Genomic DNA, 23,014 nt, shown 5'->3' with positions numbered 1-23,014 from the left:
GTAATTCTACATCAGCTTACTAGTTCAATTTCTTAACATAATTAACACAATCTATTCCACATTTAAGCTTTCTTGGTCCCACCATCCCTTTAAAGCCCCATTTTACAACTGGTGACACTCATAGTCTTCCATTTCTCTAATACTATATGAGAGGGCAGGCCAAACAGCAAGTAAATTTGGTAAATTTATACTGAGCTCTTTTAGAGCTCCTCAGTTAACAAAAAGTAGTTCTACTAACTTAATAGTTTTAATCATTTTGTTTTACCATTTTTTCTACTGATAACCTAGTCACAGTTCTCCAGCTTTAAAAAAACAGGCCCAGTTGCTCTAAAGGGAATACCAGTAAATATAGATTAACTTTACAGCTGAATATAGAAATTTCAAACCTACTTGTCCAAAGCAGGGTGTCAGGCTCACTGAGACAGAGATGGTCTAACTCTCAGTCTTGAAACCTTGCACACTAACATGCTGTGTTGCTTTAAAAGCTGCTTTTTCCAGAGCTATTCATGTTAAAATACATTATTTCACCTAACTGATGAAAAGTGATTATACAAAATGAAAAGGATTTCATAGGCAAGTAGTTTTTAACTTCTGAAGATGACTTCTACCTACTGTGCATAAAATAACAACTTAAAGAATTTAGCTATACTTCTTTTCTGTTCTGCCCTAACCCTGTGTCCTGCAAAAGCCAAGAAGTTCTGTGTGTGCCCAAACATTCCTAACAGGCCTCAAAGACCCAGCCATGCCTCTGGCATAAGTCAGCCAACCCCAGGGCTGAGTCCTCAGACAAGTCAGTGTAAAGTCTCAAGTCAAGTGCAGTGAGTTGGGTCTGTTAATAATACATGTATCCATACACACTGTGCATACACAGCCTATGCCTGCAAAACAACTGCAATATTTAGTTACCTTGAATAAAAAAGTCATTCAAATTTAGATTATTTAACAACCAAGTACATAGCATTCCCATTACATTTTCCATAAATATTTCAAAAAGTCACATTATGGCAGTAAGATACAAAAGTTAGCAAAAAAAAACTTACTGCCAAAATCTGAGAGCAACTGACAACAGGGTCAAAATGAGATTTCCATGCAATAAAATAAATTAGCTTCTTCCTATTCTGCTGCTGCAAAATCCACTATCACGCTCTATTCTGCAACAAAGGGGCTGACTTCTAGCTCTAATTTTAGACAGAAATTTTTAGACAGAAGTTTTAAAGATAAAATGACAGGTAAGTCTTTCCTACTTGGTTTCACTTGTTCACAGGAGTCTTAATTATGCTTCATTTAGGGGGAAAAAAGAAAATCCCACAAAAAATGCATCCTTCCACACCACTTGTCACCACCGTGTTGCCCAAAGTAAAGGACACCTGTTCTGCCTGGCAACTCATAAGAACAGGAATTCTTCACAAGTTTATCATGCATGTCACTGACATAACCAACACTTTAGAAAAGCACTTCAAGTAATTTGGAAATTAGGAACAGCTGAAGGGTATATTTTCTTTTTAAGTCTCCCCCAGTTACTAAATCATACATTTGAAGAAACATGAATATTTGAACTAGTAGTTCTAGCTCAAAGTGTTCTCAACAAGTCATTCTTTTACCCAAGACAATGCATTTTTCTTCTAAGAGCTTATTAGATCATGACTACACTTTCACCTCTTCTCCCCCAAGATTCCCTCAGGAGAAAAGCATGTTTATTGCATTTTCATTTAACCCTCACTCTCAAAGGCTACAGATAATACCAGAGTCAGGAGAACTGCTGAAGTACAAAGAAAAGGTTACCATGGATAGGGAGTAATCTCCTCCATTACCTAGAAATTCTTGCAATCCACACAGTTACCAAATTTCAGGTTTGGAAGGAAAACTTTCTAGTAAAACTTAGTAAATCTGAAAGTTCACAGCATGAATATAACATTGAGAATGTCCTTGTTAGGCCCACAGACTTTTTGGATTAGAGAAGACCCAGAAAAAAATCCATAAACACCTCTGGCTTCCTAAAGCAAAAAGTGAAGATTTCATTTTTAGCCCTCTCCCCCAGTTCAGATTTCCTGTCATTTGTGACAAACTAGCAGCCAACGAAAGCTAAAGAATAAACCAAAAAATAATATATTATGTAATTGTCTCCCTTTCTCAGGGAAGAAGTGGGAGGAGTTGAGGCAGATTAATGCAAAGCTTTGGCTTTAGCTTTGAGTGCTGGTAACCTTGCAAGTCATTTAATCTTCCCACAATGGAAGAGCAGCCAAACAGTAGTACAAATGGGGGAAGAGAAGATTCTTTTCAGGTACTCAGTGTCAAGCAAAAGAATGATGCAGAAAAGCAAACTAATTATATTAAGGAAAAAATCCTCATTGTGACAGTAGTCACGTGCTGGAATAAGCTGTCCCAAGAGGCTGTAGAAGCTCCTGCCCTGGATATGTTCAAAACTCACCTGGATAAGACCACAGGCAACCTAAACTCAACTCTGTGTTGAGTACTTGTTTGAAACAGATTACCTTCTAGGTCTTCTCCTTATAACCCTCTATGGTTTATTAACAGCCCCAAGCAGGGCAACATGCTGACTGCCAAAACTTTTTTATGTCTGTCCTTTTTACCTGTCCTGTTGATGGAAGCCTTTAATGACATCGATAAAATAGTACTGATTCAGATCCACACTCTTAGGAAAACATTAAAAAAGCAGCTCACACCTATCTCAGTGGCAGATTTCCTCACCAGAATTTCTTTTTATTTTTCTAAGGGACTCTTGAGGGAAGAGGAGGTGAAAGAGTGGTTTTTATCTAATGAGCTCTTGGAAGGAAAATGCATCATATTGAGTAAGAGAATGACTTGTTGAGAACACTTTGACCTGGAACTGCTAGTTCAAATATTCATGCAGGCTGCCCACTCCACACTGAAATCCTCCTCATCATCTGGCTCATACACCCAGTTGCAGCCTAAATAAAAAAAAAGCAATGCCTAATTGGACAAAGCATTCAAATATTCCTCCAGCTATGATTAATAACATTCCTTTGTCAACTACAAAAAACTTTTGCTATGTGAGAAGCACACTTGCAGAAAAGCATAACCGACATACAGTTTGACTTGAGAAGCTATGCCAGATGACAGAGTGCTTTGACTTGAGAAGCTATGCCAGATGACAGAGTGCTTACTTGCAAAAATATGCCCCAAAATTGACAACTACCAAATACTCATATGTGGGTATAAGCAGAGGACAACACACCATCCTAAATTACAAGGCTTAGGTCAGTTCCATACATTTTCACATTGTCTGCAACATGACATGACAGAGATCCAACAGGAAACAGAACAGTTGTCAAAGCTAAGTATTGCAACCTGTTAATGAAAATTCTGCTGTAATAAGTTGTGCAGACCATCTGGATGACAAATCAAGGAGTAGGCAAAAATGTCAAATACAAGTTACCCTCTCTCACATGCCTCAGTATCAGTAGTGTAGACGTATTTTATCATGAACATGAAAGCATGATGGATCTACCTGGAATTGTAAAGCAAGTATTCTCAACATAAGAACAAAGATTTCATGCTGCTGTAGAAGTACTCAGGAGCAAGAAAAGAGCTCAGTGACCAGTAACCTGCAGTAGTGAAAACCATCTTACAAATCTCACTGGTAACCATGCCTGCCCCTTTACAATGCAAAACATGTGCATGAGAAAAATTAATAAATTAGTCTATACTTGGTGCTTCTATCTAAGTGTGAAAACCTTGTGCCAGGTTTTCAGGATTTAATGTTTCTGTAAATTAAAAAGAAAAGAGCTCTTTTATTATAAATTACTAGTATGTTATGTCAACCTGGTCACTGGAAGATGGCTCTGAATCAAGTCAAAGTAAGATTAACCTGCACCTCAAAGTGCTTCTGCTGCAAATCTTAGACAACTCCCAGGCTTGGATACTAATCTTGGGGGTTTTAGCCCTTTTAGGCTTCAAGCAAATTACCTTCAAGAAAACTCTGAGAGTTTTATTCCATGTAATAAAGTCTGCAGCACCTTCTTAAATTGAAATTACCACCCTCTTACCACCATTGAAATTATCACCCTCTTACCACCAAACTCAGAGTAGAAAAAACAGCAGACATATTGTATTAACCCTAGTTGATGAGTGGGATAAATAAACACACAGATGGAACAGAGGGAATCACAGGACTAACCAAAGAAATTGATAATCACCTAATTCCACCTAAGGAATTGCAAAGGCATAGAGAGATGTCTAAAAGAAGGTACACAAAATGTGCTTGCAAACCTGGTACTAATATAGACTGCAAAGATTAGATGCTCATCAATTCCATCTTGGGTCTTAATTACATAAAGTTTCATCCTCCTTGACATGATATTATATAAATATTGTTTCTACATGTTTCACTGCAAGTATTTTCTTATGTGGAAAATACCATCTTTATGAAGTTTAGCAGGACATACTTTTTTGCTCAGCAATGTATCTTGAAATAACTTAAAAATGTAAGAACAGCTTTCTTGAGTTCTGCACTGAGTATTGAGTTCTATATTAAAAAGTATGTTCCTTATCTTTCCCTCAAACAGGTTTACAACACAGGAAAAGAAACATAATAAATATTAATAAGCCCCAAATAAATAAAATACAGTTTTCACACCAGGAACATTATCAGAACTAGTAAAAAGAAAATAAAACTAAAATGAAAGCTATTTAGGCCTGACAGAGACTGATTTATATCATTATCCCACATATACAAAAGGTATAAAAAGGGCATACTACATTTTACCAAGTTTTCAAATAACTTTTCTTCTTTTTCTATCTTCAAAAAAGAATTGGCTATTTAAGATGAAAATGAACAAAATGTACTATTGTGTAATGAGTTCAGAACACGTTCTCCAGATGTTACTGTTCAAAGACATTTATATAAATCAGAACAAATCCAGGTCTTGCCAAACTGTTCTGGAAGAACCAGACAAGCAAGCGGTAGAATTCTCCACTTAAATCTATCCACAAAGAAATGACAATAACCAAATCCCAGGCTATTTAGGTTTTAGTCAATCAACACACAAGTAGTCATTTTGAACTGTGAATAAAATGTTCCACCCTTAGCCTATGTCCATGACATCAAAAGTTCTGAACTCCTTCCTTCTACCACATGCAATGTTTCAGCAAGGACCAGGACCTATGCCAAAGTACATTTCTCCAGCAAGACTGCAGTCTGCTTTTGAAGCATCAAGGTAACATTCTTCTATCTGCTTATACAGCAAAGCCCTAATACCTCTGCTACTTCCAGCTTAGTTTTAGGCTCCTCTTCATAACAGCATATGGTTATGTTCTAAAGGAAAGTAAAAGACACCCCAATTATTGATTTAAAATTCCACATAAAAACCTTAGTGCGTCTGCAACCTGTTGAATTAAGACCCATCTACTAATAACTTTTGGGAGGCAAAACACACTGTCTTAATATATAGCATTAGAGTCCATCCAAATTGCGTTCTTTTACTTCTTACCTTTACCCTGTGACAGTTGGGATCACAAGAATAACCAGAACAACCCTGAATCTCCATTGACAGATCTCTGCTCCCTTAGCAGTAACATTAAGTATAGTTTACAGAATAAAAAAAAATGCCCTGAAATCACTAACAAAAATATTTACAATATAAACATTTTAAAATATTTGATGTATTTTGGACACAAACTATCAGATTTTTTTTTAAAAAAACCCCTATACTATACTTCTATTAGTTCAGCTTCAAAAAGTTCTCCCATCACTTCATGCTACTAAAAGCCATCAGGATATTAAGCAGCTTTTTCAAGCTTAAACATGCAAACTTCAGCCTACAACCTTCACCAAATACCAGAACAACATGGGGACAACTCTATCTTCTCACCCATGTTTTCCTTCATAAGCTTTTCACTTAAAACACAGAACTTGCTTTCAGGAGTTTTCTACAGCTAAAGCTCACTGAATAATATCGTGCTCAAGTAAATACTTACCTTCAAAGAATAACTACTGTTTTGTTTTTTGTTTTTTTTCAGAAAAGCTGGAGTCCCTTGAGCATCGCCTGGCCAAATAAAGTTTACTGGACTATAAATAAACAATTCATTTACTGAGAATGAAGTTTTCCCTGAAAACTCACACAGGTGTTTACATGTTAAATACAAGGTCTACAGAATAGCAACCAGTGCTTACAGAGGATCAGGTGTTGTAAATAAACATTATTGCTGAAGACAAGCTAGCATTATCATGGGATGTAACAAGAGAGAGCTGTAAGCAACTGGATTTTACTCAGTAAAACACAAGAGTAAAGTATCCAGTTTTGGATGCCCTATATCCTCCAGCTGCAATAAGCAGAGTTCAGAGAAACTGATCAATAAAGAAAAGCTTCAAACTATAACCATAATCCTGCACTGGGACTATGTGTGTAGAAAAGCCAGAGAAACTTCAACGCTGAAGGCTAAAAACAGCCTTTGCCAGCTGATCTGTCTCAAAACATACCCTGTGCTCCAGAGAGAAAATTTTGTAAGGCAGACAGAAAAGAAAGGAAAACAAATATGGAAGTGATAAATAAAATCATTTTTAAAGCATCCAGCTGATTGCTAATGCAGCTAAGTCATCCTGATATAAGGAACATAAGGATACTATTTTCTTTCACAGCTACAACTGTGCTTTCATATGTCACTTGCTTTTTGATGTGTTTGAAATTTGCCACAGGGGGAACTTCTGATTCAACTCACTCTATTCTCATAGGATTCATTACAAGTGTTTCCTCTTCTCCTGATGTTCTGTTTTTTTTCCTGTGATTTATCAATTTGCAAGAAAATATCCTGAACTGACTGGATATACAGAAATTACTGTTTACAATCTGCTCCCTATCTATTTCATGCTTTTTTTTTTAGAAATATGGTTTGGAAGAAAATAATCCTAGAAACTATATTTACACTTCTAGCTGCATCAAAATAATAATAAAACACAGGGAGGATTATATACAAAACAATCCTATGATCTTGAAAATACTGGGGAAAAAAGGAGAATTAAACTTCAAGTTACTTGTGCATACCCCTTCTATACTACATGACAAAACTTTAAAAGGAGTGAGAAAAAAAATGAAGCTACTTATTGCACATTTAGCACTATCTGCATGTATTAATGTCTCTAGCCATGTATTTAACTCAGAATTACCTAAAAGGAAATTATCTGAGATTGATTTTGTTTTATCCTACATATGTATAGAACTGACGACACACAGTTGTTCTGCGTTTCATTTTATCAACCACCCACCCAGCAAAAAAAGCAGTTGGCTGCTGCACAGCAGTAGATTAGAAAAAACTTGGGGACTAAGGCCACAAACTGACAGTCAACACTGCATTACTAAAAAAGGCAGCAAACATCACTAGAACATTTCAGCAATGTTATAGAGAAACCTTGGGAAAAGCACTTTGGTCTAATTGACTGTGTTTGAGGGTACCATAAGCTGTTGTGGGCAGTACTCTCTGTGTGCACTGACAAACAAAAAGAGGGGAACAGCAATAACAGAGACCAAAGAGAACAGATTTAAAAAAAAAAAAAAAAAAAAAAAAACCCATGAGTCAAAAATTCTCCTATCAGTGATGGGACTTTAATCCAGAAAGGAAGAAGCCTATCTTCCTCTTGTTCACTCTGCGATCACACAGAGGATCCCAAACAGTGACAAATGAATCACATAAGCAAAAGATAAACTAATTCCTAAACATTTCAAAATAACAACTGCTGCAAAAAGTACTTCTGCTTTATCTCCATAAAGATCAGCTTTGGTAACTCAGTCAACATTTTGTGGAGTAAGTTCAGAACTCTCAAGGGAGAGCATTAGGCCAAGTCTCTTATACCCTGGGCAAGCATTTGCTTCTGGTAGGAGATACCACAATAACATCCTCCTGGAACTGAGAGAATCTTTAAATAAAAACTCCCATTCAAACTATTCACATTCTACCTTCATTTGCAAATAGCAGCAAGGGAATTAAAATGGCCTTATTCAGGAATTCCATACTGAAAAGTAAAAGACACACACTATTCTTTCAGTTAAAAATAATTTTCAAGAGCTCAAACAACATAAAAAACAATCTATTCAGGCCTGCAAATACTGGGAATCTAACTTACACAGTCACCTAGACTCTCTTGATGGCAAATAGAAGGACATTCCATGAGAAGGAACTGTAGGCTGCTGCACAATAGGGAATTGAGTGGAACCTCAAAAGGTTTGCAAACTTCATTTGTAAAAGTGAACATATAAACAAAAAAAAAGTCAGCCTCTACCCAAGCACTGCTATGGGGAAAGACCTGCCAAGCTCACCTTTCTTCTGTTGGACTCAGAGTTCTGAGCAAGGACTGATCCTATTCCACATCCTCAAAATATCAAAATATCAAGCTCCAAAATAGTCAGAAAGTTCCTGATCCTTACCCCCACTAAGGACAGTCTTTTGACAGGGCAGCAAGTGCACTTTAAATTTTCCCTTCAAGTGCAGGCCAGAATGGTTTGAAAGACAAATCACCACAGAGGCCAAATCACCACAGAGGCACTTATAGATAAGGAAGCCTCCAAGCTGCAGGTGTTCAGACGGTGGCAGAAAGAACATTCAGGGAAAGTATTTTATATATATTTGTACTTCCCTGTTTATGTAATTTTCATTTCTTGACCACAGTAGGACAGTAGGATAGAGATGTCTTTTTTTTTCTTTTCTTTTGAGTTACACAAAAAAACACCTGCCCTAGCATTACCCTGAGTAACGTCCTGTGTCACTACTTCAGCTATTCTCATTTCTCAGTCTTCACTTCTGTCCATCTTCTCCATTTTTACATTGCTTTTACCTCTGTTTTTTTCCGCCCATTTCTTAATCCCCTATCATCTAATTCCTAGCTCTGATCTCCTCTATGTTTCTGTCATGTTGCAACTTTATTTCACACTTCAGGCAGAGCAACATGACATGTATTTCCACTCCAAGATCATTGTTTCAAATCCATTTGCAGACTCACAGACAAATGGACAGCGCTTTCTCTGAAGGACTGGAATAATAATATACTTCCCTTAAAAAAAATATTAAATGTTTGCACACATTACCTAGGCTATAAAAATACAGTAGGCAGTTTACATCACACTGTTCTAAGGACAGGAAACACCTCCAAGAGGGCAGGACTGTGGAACAGCAGGCATTCCTTATTTTGATAAAGATACTCTAGAGGTTAGAGGATGCAACTTCTGCAAAATCAAAAACCTGTCAGAGGGTGATGGGGAAGGATAAAAGAAATAAAACATGAATATGCCTTGCAATGTACCAGATCAGAGGGAGGGGACAAAGGAAACAAACTGTACAGTTTATCTTCACTACCTGGAAGAAGCACTCTGCATAAATAATTCAGAAAGTCTACTCATTTTCAGAATTATACAGCAACAGACTTTTAAAAATTCAATTCAATATCAGAAAACTGGAATAATGTATTTCAGACCTTGATATAAGATGTACTGAAACAAACATACTATCTTTAGTCATACTATCATGGAAATTAAATTTCCACACACTGACTTATTTACATATGATTCCTTAATTAAATATTTTTAGACAGAACTCCTGGTAGCATGTTAAAAATTCATCTGATTGAAAGGTTGTATTTATTTCCTTAAAAAGCCAATGAGCTTTCCTTCACTTACTAGTACAGGCCTCTGGATGTGTTTATACAACATAACACTGCACTGGGAAAAGAAAAAAAAGGTAGCTTTTATATTTAATGACCAGTTTATTCTAAAATCAAATTTCATTTCTTTCTCTCCAGAGAGACTTCAGTAACATTCTGGACAGCAACCAAAACCTCTATAATACTAGCACTGAGTATTAATATACTAAATTCTTCCTAGTATAATATTAGATGATATTTAGACCTTGACCCCTATAAAAGTGCTTAAAAATGAACTATCGACTTGTATCAAAATAACAACTTGCAGGCACAGACTGCCACCTAGTGATTTCAACTATCTACAAGGAAAAAGAAACTAAAAAATTAAACAAAAATCAGCCTCTCTCTTCCAGGGTAGAAGAAAAAAACCCATTCATTCCTTTGTATTTTATATCAACGTATAGAAACAACCTCATATTATATTACTTGCATCACCTATTATAATTTGATGGTAAATTCAGGAAAGGGATGGGGAAAGAGTCAGTAAGTGTATGTAATCTTTCTCATAAGGTTCCTCAGGTTGGTTGGTTGTCAGTTTTACATGGAGTCTACCCTTTTCATAAAACAGGCATTCCACTTAGAACTTATTTAATCTCTGTGACTGCACTGATAAGCATATACACCCCTCAAAATATTGTATTCGTTCAATTTTTGCACTTTCAGTCTTTTCTGTTTCTCCTCAGCATTGTAACTATATTTTCAGTACATCCTCCAGGTCATCTTTGGCAAGGCCTCCTCAGCCACTACCTGCTTTCTACTGAATTTCACTATCAGTGAAGAAAGAAGCTTAGTTACCCACGTCCTCTTACCTGCCTCACAGAACTGAATTTCCATTCTGCAAATGAGTCCTAAATTCAGGACCTTATCTTCAGATTCTCTTTCTGTTCAAACTTGTATTTCAGATATTGTCTTTCATTTACTTATGGGCACCTCAGCAGCATCATAAAGAATTTTTATTTCTCCTGTGTATTGGGTTTGTATGGCCAGGTTTTGCTAGAAGGGGAAGGAGCTACATGGGTGGCTTCTGTGAGAAGCTGCCAAGAATCTCCCCTAGGTCCAACAGAGCCAATGTCAGTCAGCTTCAGAACAGACCTACTTCTGGCCAAGGATGAGCCCATCAGCAAGGTCAGTGATGTCTCTGTAATAATATATTTAAGAAGGAAACAGAAAAAAAGTTATGGTACAGATTGGTGCAGCCCATGGTCAGGTGGCTGTGCCCCTGTAGCCCATAGAGGTCCATGGAGGAGCAGAGATCCACCTGCAGCCCCTCATGGAACCACATCAGAGCAGGATATCCAAAAAAAAAAAAAAAAAAAAAAAAAAAGGTTGCAATCCCATAGGAATCCTGCTCTGGAGCAGGCTCGTGGCAGGACCTGTGGCCCTGTGTAGAGAGGAGCTCATTCTGGAGTAGCTTTGCTGGCAGAGTTTGTGACCCCACATGGGACCCATGCTGGAGCAGCCTGCTCCTGAAGTTTATGGAGAACTGTCTCCTGTGGAAGGGACTTCACACTGCAGCAGGGAAAGCACTCCTCTCCACAAGGAAAAAGCAGCGGCAGAGACAAGTGATGAACTGACCATTAACTCCAACTCTCTGCCTCCTTGTGCCACTGTGGGGAGAGGAGGAAGCAGAGAATCAAAACTGAAGTTAAGTCCAGAAATGAGGGAGGGGTAGAGGGAATGTCTTTTGAAGATGTGTTTTACTTCTCATTATCCTACTCTGATTTTGAATGGTAATAAATTCAGCCTATTCCTGTGAGTCAAGTCTGTTTTGCCCATGGCAGAAATCAGTTTGTGATCTCTCTATACGCTTATATCAACTCATGAGCCTCTAGTTACATTTTCTCTCCCATGTCCACTTGAGGGGAGTGATAGAGCAGCTTTGGAGGGTACTGGCCTCCAGCCAGGGTCAAACCACCAGATCAAGTCACGCCTTCTCCACCTCCTTCTCTCTCAATCACTATCAACACCTTCAGTTCACTTTTCACCTAGACCTAAACACCAGAATCTGTAAAACAAACTTTTTATTAATGTAGGAAAACAGCAAAAAGCTCTTAGAATTTTTTCTTCTCTTCTAGATGACACACTTTTCCTCTAGCAAGCACGATCTTAGCAATGGCCTGAATGAATGTGAAGAGACAGCTTCCTACCTTGCTAATCTGATCTCACCAGCACTTTAAATTTTTACTTTACTCATTTTACTTTATGATCACCTGAAACAAGAGCACTTCTTAAGTCTTTTCTCATAAAATCTATCCTCTTACTCACCCTGAAGAGGTCAGTACCCTTTTTGAGCAAATGGTAATACTAGTTTCATTACTCCTTGTTCAATGTTCATATAAACACTTCCCCAGTTCTCATGCTTCACTCCCTCTCACACTTTAATGGAGTTCTTTCCAAATATTCCCAAAGTCACATCATAGCTTTCTCAAAAATCTCATTTAAAATCTTTGTTATTACACCCATGAAATAAACCTGAATCTAGCTAGGCTGCTGATGTGCTGTGACTGCTGGTTATCATCCTGATTAGCACAGCGTAACCAGTCCTTTGCACCCCCTCAACAGTCCCCCTGTGCTCTGTCAGGGCTGTCACAGAATATTTGAAACTGGCACATTGGAATACACTACCAATAAAATGCTATTACAAATATTAAATAATCTCTTTCCTTCATTCCAATATTATATGACTGCCTTACATCAAAAAATCCCGTTAAATGAACCTCAAAGAACCACCTTAATAATATAAAGTTTGTCCCTTCTGTCTTTTGAACTGGAGATGTTCACTATAATCCAAGAAGATTGCTTATGCAACCATCTGCTCCTGTTACTTATTTCCCAAACAACATCTTCTGTTGCCTATGTTTCCAGCAACTGGTCTCAGAGGCCTGGTTTTCATATGGTGCCTAGTACACACAGGCAACATATCACACCAGTTACAGAACTGCAACTCACTCCCAACAAGCAGCACTAAAGATCATGACTAGCAGAAGTTCTATTCTAATTATTTGAACATTAATGTGTAAACTAGACAGCAAAAGAACATCCACACAATAACTGAAGCAGAGAAGCAATACAACAAAATATGGCTGTGTTTCTGAAACTTCTTAGAAGTATAGTCTTTATCCTCTCCCTTTTTTATTTACTCAAAAAAGGTGGATCTTTGTTCTCCAAGATGGCTGTAATACAGCTTTATTATCATTAAATAAATTTAATCACTTGTTGCAAAAGGTCCAAGTCATATCTGTGCCTTGAAGAAAGTAAGCTACTGAAACTTAATATGTTATAACCTCTTCTTCTCTGTAATAGCCCAGTGGAGGAATAGCAATTGCCAGATTAAAAGCTGTATCATGTTACTGTCTCCACAACCAGCTTCCAAGACCTGAAAATGCTATACACTAATTAGCCTGCTATATATGAAACATTGATTTTATAGTTTTTTAGCATTCCAGTAACAGTACTTCTCATAAAAAATGGGTAAAAAAAGAGCAGAGCTGTTAACATGAAACTGAAGTCAGATTTACAGATTAACTTACCATACTTGTCTCGCAAGCCAACTGTACATCTGAAGACTCCACCAAAGGCCACATCTTCACCAAATACAACTGAAAATAAGAACAGCAGGGGAGGCTAACATTACTCCAATGCATCTTACTTTTTTAAACTCACATGTTTCAAAGGCTTTTATATGAGACACTAACAATAGTAACTCCTAACATTTCATTTCACTTCAAGATTTATCTAGATCTAAGCATTTCTCATGCACAGCCTGACTATTATACATGAAGAGCCAAGGTTAATGAGGAATCAGAACACCAACACAGCTGTCTCAAAACAGAATTCATGAAACTGATTCTGTTAGGCTTTCATTAGCTATCAAGTTTTTGAAGTATTCTATAATAACACAGTGTCTACAACTAAATTAGTAAAATTCCAAAAAGCAATTACATTCAGTCTCTAAAGAGTCACTGAAATTAAACCTTCTGCATCAACTGGTAACCATTCGCATGCTTCCTCTACAGATTTCAATAAATATAGTGTTTTGAAAACCATCAAATTGAAGTATTTTTCAAAATATCAATTCAACATGAAATGTCAAGTCTTCTCCAAACATACCTGCCAGACCCCTGAAGAATGACTTCAAAGGAACTCCTCTACAGAAAAGATGACTATTTAATAACTAGGACAGTTCTCAGAATTTAATACTACTATTCTTGTAGTCAATAAAGTTTTATCACTAAAAGTATTTGCCTTTAAAACTTAGCTTCATATTAACTAATCTGTTTAGGTTTTTTTCTTTGAATTTAGGGAATGGTTATGTCTAATTTTTCATGAAACCATTTTGTTATCTGTTTCACAGAAACAAGTATTGCCCATTGCAATTTTTTTAAGCATGTAAGATGTGCAGCAATATCACCAATAGCTGCTTGCATGAACAAGGGTCAGCTCTGATTACTCCCCAGTTCTTCATTATTTTCCATATTCTAAAGGACACAAAATAATAAGTTAACCTTCTTGCCTTTCAAATACTATTATTAATTAAATAAAGTAAATTTCTGATTGTAATCACTAAAAGGGATTAGCATACTTAGGCTAATCACATCAATGGCAACATTTAAAGAAAAATAATTTCTATAAAGATGCAAAATTAATGTACTCATGGAGTCTGTGATTGAACTATGTCCCTGGATCACTTCTCTAATTTTTAACAATAATTTGGGCGGGATTTTATGTACTTAAAATCTTCGTAAGTCCTTTCTGTTACCATATGGCTCCTTACTTTTGAGCCAGCTGGCATCTACAAAAATATTCACATTTAATGCTGGTATCCACAAATTTGAATGGCTTTACTCATTCAGTTCAGCCACTGAAATATATTTTCCTGGAGAGATTCTAATTCTCATTCACACAAGTATGAGGATTTCCACACTTAAACAATTGCTCAATTCCCATACAACTGAAAACATATGAAGGACATGTTTTCTGTTGCAGAAAGTCCTAATTAATTCAGTAAGTGCAGTGATTCTGAGAACTCTGAGAACATCTGGACTGTAGAACTCCAACATGGTCTTGCAAAGGACTTTACAAAGACTAACCCCTGCAAAGCTGAGGAGCAAGACTGGAACCTTAGAGCAACTGGTTCTCTAAAGGCCCAAGATTATATATGAGTCTAGGTCTCTGCTGGACTAACATTCTACTTGCTTTTATATGGCTAATTATACAGAAATGGTAATAAAATCTCTTCGTGGCCCTAATTTACACTCAGTTGTCTAAATTTAATCTAATCAAGATGCATATAAAACAGCTGAGACTGAGAGGGAATGTGTACAGGCATAGTACTGGACTGACAACATGGAATTTGTCCCAACAGATCAGACAGTTAGTCAGATTTTAGGTTGAGCAGTGATTCAAGCAGTGCCAAAAAGGGCTACTAACATACTAAAAAGAAAACCCAAAATTACATAAGATGATGCAGCCTTTGCAGCTGTGTTCATGGCATGAAGCATCTCTTTCAGATATCTGGCCATTATCATGCCTTTGCTAGGACAACAGAAGCAAAAGACCTCCTGTTATGTATAAGAATTGAATCTGGAGTCAATAGTTTTGTGCAATAGTTTAGGATAAGCCTTTTGAATCCCGATATTATGAAGTAGTATCTTCCAAGTTATGGGTTGTCCAGACTGCAAAAGCCTAGCAAATATTACACTGCCTATGCACAACAATGAACAGAAACCAGTAAAGCTATAAATTAATTTTGGAGGGCAAGGAAGAAAGATAATGTACAGAGCAAAGAATATATGGTCTCTAAAAAAATACCAGTTTTGGGGAACAAAAAGTTTAAGAAATGTAAAAGTAATGTTTACGCTTTTAAAACCCCTACTAGTGGGACTCAAGCTGCCCTCGAGGAGAATTCTCATCAGTAATATTTTAAGTATGTTAAATAATATATCTTCTGTCCTCACTTTCAAGTGAAATACACAGAGCTAAAACAGAAGGTACAACTGCATCTTAGACCATATACTCCATTAGTAATCTGTTGACGTAACACAGATTTGAGATCAAAGTGTAGAAATAACTTACTAGAAAACTTTAAAAGCCACGAGAAATACATTAAATATTGTACACAGATAGGCAAACCAAAACATTATTTATATAAAGCAAAATACAGTAACAAGTATAAGGTACCTGCAGTTGGATCTTTGGCTAAAGCATTGTCCAAGGCACTTGTTATGGATTGGAAGAGATTCATCTTCTGAGTTTGCCCTGTGTGAAAGTGATCATTCCACAATTTAATTTGGTTCAAAACACAGAGTATATTAGAAAACACTGGTGAAAACATGTCCAAAAACTTTAACCATCAAAAACAAGATCCTTGTTAGGAATACCCAAGATTCATCTGCTGAATAAAATTATGGGATAAATGGGATTGAGCACTGTATGCTTGGCCTTCCCAAGGACTATAATTCTACTTCCACATTTTTTCAAGAAACTATGCTCTTGCATAGAGCTAATGCAGCTTTGTAATGCTCAAGCACTGGGAACAATGCCTTCCTTTTCAAAGGAAGAAATCAACATATTATTGTTTTGAAGACCAGGATCCACCTCCAGCGAAAATTCACTGAAGTTTACTTTATCATTCTTTAATCACATTCTCTTAAGCACCAACCGTTCCCATTTACAGACATCTATTATTATCAGAAATTTTCTAGACCACTGGCCTGCTCTCTGCACTGCAGTTAGTGTCTGAAGCATTAAATCCATACTTCAAAGAAAGAAACTTGATGCTGAAGTAAAGCAAGCTGTTTAATTCAAACCAAGCCTACCAGAGTGCCCTTCTTCACTGCAGCACTGCAGGGAAAAAACAAGGAGACCTGAAAGCAAAGATGGACCAAAACAACAGCCTAGCCCTCACTACTATAACTGATTCAGATTCTCCAAGCAAATAATTCTTAAAAGAAACCAAGTAAGAAATTGCTTGGCTGACATTTGATAGCTTTTTAACTGGCAAAACCTCTTAAGTCATGACTAGAGGCCACTGTCCAGGAGAACGCAACCTACCAACACAAACAGTGTGTAAAATTAAATAAATAAATTAGATTATTAGATTAAGATTTCACACAAACATAATAGGTGTTAGAATTCAGAAAGGAGAACTACATTATTTTTCCAGTAGTTACAGTACCTCTCAACAAACATTCAGCTTCCCTTTCTTCTAAATCATTAATTAATGTTAGTATTTTTGTTAAAGACTCGTGTCATGCCACACCAGAGTAGCTGCATTCCTACACGTTCCTTTGCTTGGTAACTTCACTTGTTATACTTTACATGGCCCTTTAAGAAGAAGAAAAGGTGGGAAAAAAAATGTTATGGGAACTGTTCAAGCTACACAAAAGCCCTAATGAATAAAATTCACAAATTCGAAAAAAACAGCTGGGGATCAGCAGCTGTTTCCCTCTATCCCTAGTAATTCACATTAGTGCTTAGGTTATCTTTTCCACAAGGTATCATCTGCCCACTATGTGATATAAACAAATGGCTATTACTTAAGTCACTGTCAAAAAGACACCATAATAGTTCTAACCTGCTTCCCTCACATATAGCACAGGCTTTTGTATCAGCCCCACAAAGGGGAACTAGTTGTGCCTTTTAGATCAATATCAGGATCAGTATTGCCATAATTTTATTTAACTTTCACTAGTTTTTACAGAATTTCAAAGTATATTTTAACTCACAGGGAATTAGTTTTCTACTAATTAATGGCAATAACTGTCATGCCACTCCAGAACTTCACATGATCTCAAGCAGGGACCCGCCCAAAACAAGCTTCACTATGTGGCACCTTGGATGCCTGTACATCCTTATCACTAAAAGAAATGTAGAGAAAACTCCGTTGGTCATGATCAAGACACAACAGCACGATATCCGATCAAGTAACAAGTTTTCTAGAGGATAGTGAGGTTGGTGTGATAGAAACAGCTGTTCTGCAGCTGGCAGGCTTTGCAGGGATGCATCTCAGAAATAAAAGTCAAACACTGTTCATTTCCAAGTTATCTGTGTTTACTCTCAGCCATGTGATGACAAGGATGACCTCGAACCTTTCAGCGGACAGCAGTCTTTATTAATCATAGGTTTATTCTCACACTCATGATCTAAGCATGCAATACAAAAACCAGGGTGGATGTCAAGTCAGTAAGTTACTGCAAGAAGCTTTTGGTACAGGACGGGGGCCGAGGATGGCCTTGCAGGTCTGAGCACAGGACGGGCCCATCTACTTCAACTCTGGCTCTGACAGCCCAAAACACCTCACCACCCCACCACGGAGGGGGCCTGCGGCACCCCCAGCCCCGCCAGCGGCCCAGGGGCCTTCCTACCCACAGCCCAGGATTTCTGCGGAAAACCCGCGGGTGGAAGCGTGGAGGACACGGCGGGGTCACGCGGCCATGGGGATGTCTCCACCGCCCGGGGCCTGACTCCCAGCGCTTCACCGGGCCCTCGACGGGTTCTGTCTGCCTCCCTCCCTCCCTCCCATCCCGGACGGGGCTGCTGGCGACCTCCCCCAGGAAGGTGAGGGCGACAGAGCGGAATCGGCGGCAGAGCGAGGTTGAGGCCGGCCCGCGGGGTGGACCCGGGCCCAGCCGCGCTCTCACCGTACTCGCTGGGCGCCGGGTCCGGCTGGAAAGCGAAGTGTGCGGCGGCCCGGCGGGGAGCGCCCGGCAGCGGGGCCAGGCGGCCCCAGAGCCCGGCGGGGAGCGCCGCACGCAGGGCCCGCCCCGCCACCGCCATCGCCGCGACGCCGGGCCCTCCGCCGCCAGCAGGTTCTAAAGAGGCGGGGTCCCGAGCCGGCCTGCCATTGGCCAGCGCTGCCGCGGCACGGACCAATCAGAGGCGGCTCCGCGGTGGGTGGAGGAGTGGGAGGGAGGGGAGGAGGGAGTTTTGCTGCGCGCGCGCGCGCCACGCGGCAGCCGTGAGCGCGCCCTGAGAGCCGGGAGCGCGCCCTGAGAGCCGGGAGCGCGCTGCTCCCGGAGCGCCCTCATAGGCACAGGCACAGCCATGGTTCCATCCATAGCCGTAGGCACAGCCATGGTTCCATCCATAGGCGCAGACACAGCCGTGGCCGCAGTCGTAGGCGCGGGCACGGGGGCCTCGGTGCACTCTCAGTGCTGTCATAGTCGCAGCTGAAACCAAAGGCTTCGCCTCTCCTCTTTAACTCTTTTCTTCCACTGCAGGGGTTGTCATATCACCACCCCAGAATCGACAAATCCTAGATTGGTTTGGGTTGGAAGGGACCTTAGAGATGATGTAGTTCCAACAGCCTTGCCAGCGGCAGGAATGCCTTTCACAAGGCAAGGTTGCTCAGAGCCCCATCCACCCTGGCCTTGAACACTTCCAGGAATGGGGCATCCACAGCTTCTCTGGGCAGCCTGTTCCAGTGCCTCACCACTCCTGTAGTAAAGAATTCTTTACCTAACATCCAATCTAAACCTATACTCTTCCAGTTCGAATCTGTTCCCCCTTGTCCTGCCACTACATGCCCTTGTAAAACTCTCCATCTTTCTTCTAGGCTCTCTTCAGAAACATCTAAAGTCCTCAAATTCTACCCCAGCAGAAGGGTGAAAAGAATTCATAGACCTGCAGATATTATCTCAGATACTACTCTGTCTCTCAAAACCTCTCTTAACTGCCCATCCATCCTGGCTCTCAGTCTGTCTCATTTTAAATTATTTTTTTCAAGGGTCCTTCCTTCCAAACACTCTTTCCCATACCTTTGTTGCATTATTTTATTGAAATTATGATCCTTCATATGCACATATTTTATATTTTAGGTTTTATAAAAACATTCTTTCTAATGTTCTCATCAAAGTGACCACCTCACATTCTTTCCATCATCCAGGTGAATCTTCTTGGTCTACTTTTGTAGCCTCCGTTTCTTCCTCTGTACACCCCTCCTTGCTGCCTTTTAGTTGTCTCCAGATCAATCCTTTCCCTTTTTTCAGTGCTTCACATCTTGTCCCTGTGCATGCCTCTTCATCAATCCCTTTCTTACAGCCTCCAATGCATGTGACAAGCTTTGAGTTGTTCTTCCCTGTTTTGATATTGTCTGTAAGACCAACCATACTGGCTAGCATTTTTACGTTGCTCCAAAAACTCTAACTCAAAACTGTGCCTCAAAGAAAAGGGCTAGAAATTAGAATGATATATAAATGGTATCACCTCTTTCAAACAAGAGGGCTAGAAATTAGAATGATGTATAAATGGTATCACGTCTTTCATACAAGAGGGATCATATGTAATCTTGTGTGGACAGGGCCTAGTTAAGTACAGGAATATGAGATTTCATGTCTAACATAAAATATGTGCAACTGTTATGACTAGATTTTATTTTTCTGAGTTACAAGCCATTACTGAATATCCCTGTAATGACCACAGTTCCATTTTATCGAAAAATATTGTTTCATTATGTATTTTGTAAAAAGAAAAAAAAAGAAACGTTGATTTAGAATTTCTTAAACATTAAGATTTGTGCAAAATAAAAGGCTTAATCCTCCTGCTACCTAAGGAGACCATCTACTTGGTCTTTAACATGCCCTTTATCCTTAGAGACTGTTGAAAAAAGCACTCAAATTTTGAGTGATTGATTGTGGGATCAAACAAGTTTGAACATATCGCAGTATATCACAGGGAAACAAGGCACTATTTTAAGTTTCTGAAGGAGGTGAGGATTTTAACAAATTATAGAAAAGCCAACTTTGTAAGGAGCAAGGAGTATAAATGTCTAATGTTGAGGTTGCTTCCACCTTCAACTGAAGGCAGCACATAGATATTTGTAGAAGTTTAATACCTGGAAAACATCATAACCATCAAGTGATGCATAATCATGTAATGTGTGTTGCTAATAGTGGAAGATATTACAAATATCCAAGTGTACTATTCAAATAATTGTGTTTCTTGCAGAAAGCAAGGTATCTGAGTAGGAGGAATTTAGGTATATGTCACATCATTGTGGCAAAATCTGCAATCTGCAATAAAAATGGAGACCAATATTATAGAAAGGAATTACTTTATATGTGAGTCTGTCATCTATTACTAATATGTCAGTTGTTGGATCTGCGAATTGCTAAACTCATACTGTAAACTATAAGATGTAATCTTGTTATGTACTGTCAGCATATGCCATGCTGTGTTATTTATAAATTGTGGTGATGACTTTGTGGGAGATGCTTGTTTTCAGCATAGGCAGATAAAGGATACTCCTTCCTTAGTTCAGTGACTCTTGTGTCCTACACCTGGTGTTACATGGAACTTGAAAAGAATGGTCATGAGGCCCAGCATCTCACAGAGGAAGTTATAGCATTTATGATGGAAGGATGGAAAGAAGAAATATCATCAGTAGGATGTTCACCTGGTCCTAAGTGAAAGAGAAAAAAGCATCTGGAGAAATACTAACACCCAAACTTTTTTTGTTTTCGCTTGAGAACAAAAGATGGTTTATCCACATGGCTTTGGATATAAAAAAGGGACAATCAAAGAGGTTTATCCAAATGTACATTGGCTGAACAATATTTTAGTGGAGTTTAGTCCCAGCTTTTATGTCTTTCCAGCTCTGATGGGGTAATAATTATAGCCATGTTGTTGCTGGTATATGTTGCGATATTCCAGCAGCTTCAATTGCATGTTGTAGACGATTTTCTCTTTTGGAAGTTGTTCAGTCACTTAGGACCACTTCTGTAAAGTCTGTATAGCAGACAATAAGAGCTGAAATCAGCTGCATTCCCCATCTGTGTGTATTAGTCATTTTGCACTTCCTTAGTATTGTTGACAACCATTTAAAAACTCTGGCAGGGGTTACCATTATTTGTGAATAATCATGCAGAGCAATTAATGAGGATCTGATGATGATTGCAGACCCTGCTGACACAGACCAGATTATGCCCATATTTATACCAGCATCAATCAGATGTTGTTCCTTTGAAGTCCATGTTGTTGCCTCTGATTGACATGGATCTAATTGTGAGCAAACTGAAATATTGGATTTGAACATAAACATATTGTTCCAAGTCTAGTATTCTATTTCAAAATCTCTCATATTTTTTACATAGCTTGCAGCTGAACCTTAAACTTGTCACATTTCCTAGTAGGTGTTACTTTATTTAAATTACATTTCTGTAGATGATGAAGCATCCGGGCAATTTCTCTTGCATTTCTTCGAGCATAGTTGTTTTCTTCTTGCTTCTGTCTGACATGTTATAGTGTTCCTTTAAGTTTTCTTCTCTGCTCTGTGGTTTATGTAAGGAATTTTGTTGCATGTTTCCACCCCAGCTGTTGATCAGCTGTTTCGCCCCCTCTTATAGGAGCTGCTAGTAAGCACTCCTGTCATGTTAATCCTAGATCTTGGCACTTCAGCTGTTTTCCTCTTTTGTTTGCTGTCTTCTGTCTTCCTTCTACCCTAATTACTGTCTGCTTTGTCCTTCTTTTTCTGTAATGATACTTTGGCACTGTTTTTTCCATCCCTCCTCTCTCAGACAAATGGGGGTTTTTGTTGATTAGTGACAGTCATTTCTTTCTTGGATATGGGAAAAGGAGAAGTTGTAGCATTTAGCCAGACTGGTTTTATTATCAGTCCTGTACAGATTCAATGTGGGAAAAGAAAGGGTTGTCTTGCCTCTAAGAATGAGTAAGACAAACTGAACAAGACCAGAGCAGTAATGGTTTTGATCAACAGGACTTAGAAATAAATGGTTTCATCTTAAGTAATGTAAATGCCAGAAACCCTTTTATAGTTTAGCAGAGAAATTATTATTTTCCACTTTGATAAAAAGCAGGTCAGGGTAATCCATCTGGAGCCAGACAAGTTGTAGTCTGGCAGAGAGCAGAAGAAAAGGGAAGAGAAGCTTTAATGGCATAGTTTTGCACTCATTTTCATGTAAGGTCAGAAATCATCCAGTTACTTCTTCTATATGACCCACCTCCATGGTAATACAGTGCTTCCCACTCAGTCTAGAATAATAACTGTGAGTTTCATCACCAATTGCTTTTTAGATTTTTAAACACTGCACACTTAAGTTGAAGACAGTCCTATTTTAAATTACATGAGTAATTCATAACATTAAGTGAATCAAGGCTAGAAACTGCAGTGTCTATCCATAGAGATGTTATTCAGATTTCTTTATATGACATTTCAGTGTTTCATAATTACAGGATGAGAATCCTACTCCTCTGTTTAATTCAATCAGTTTTAATTGCCTTAAAACTGAAGAGCATATTTAACTCTATTTTCTACTGACTTAATCTAGAAATACCTGTACAGGGAAATGATTTCTAATGGTTGACAACTCATCATTCTAATGCCAAAAA

General features: G+C 38.5%; 1 protein-coding gene across 1 annotated transcript in view; it reads right to left on the bottom strand.

The window, feature by feature from the left end:
- BCKDHB (branched chain keto acid dehydrogenase E1 subunit beta) overlaps positions 1 to 18,392 on the bottom strand; it is a 105,920-nt gene extending 87,528 nt beyond the window's left edge. The window contains exons 1-3 of the mRNA XM_062488607.1: positions 18,310 to 18,392; positions 15,848 to 15,925; positions 13,198 to 13,266 (exon numbers count right to left, since the gene is read on the bottom strand). Coding sequence (XP_062344591.1) covers positions 13,198 to 13,266; positions 15,848 to 15,911 — 133 coding nt within the window. The 5' untranslated portion in view covers positions 15,912 to 15,925; positions 18,310 to 18,392. The remainder of the gene's footprint in view (positions 1 to 13,197; positions 13,267 to 15,847; positions 15,926 to 18,309) is intronic.
- Between the last annotated feature and the right edge of the window lie 4,622 nt (positions 18,393 to 23,014).

Source organism: Cinclus cinclus, chromosome 3 (genome assembly GCF_963662255.1).
Source record: "Cinclus cinclus chromosome 3, bCinCin1.1, whole genome shotgun sequence".
NCBI classification, from domain to species: Eukaryota; Metazoa; Chordata; class Aves; order Passeriformes; family Cinclidae; genus Cinclus; species Cinclus cinclus.
Note: the sequence above shows the minus strand (reverse complement) of the source record. Positions and strands in the feature narration are given on the sequence as shown.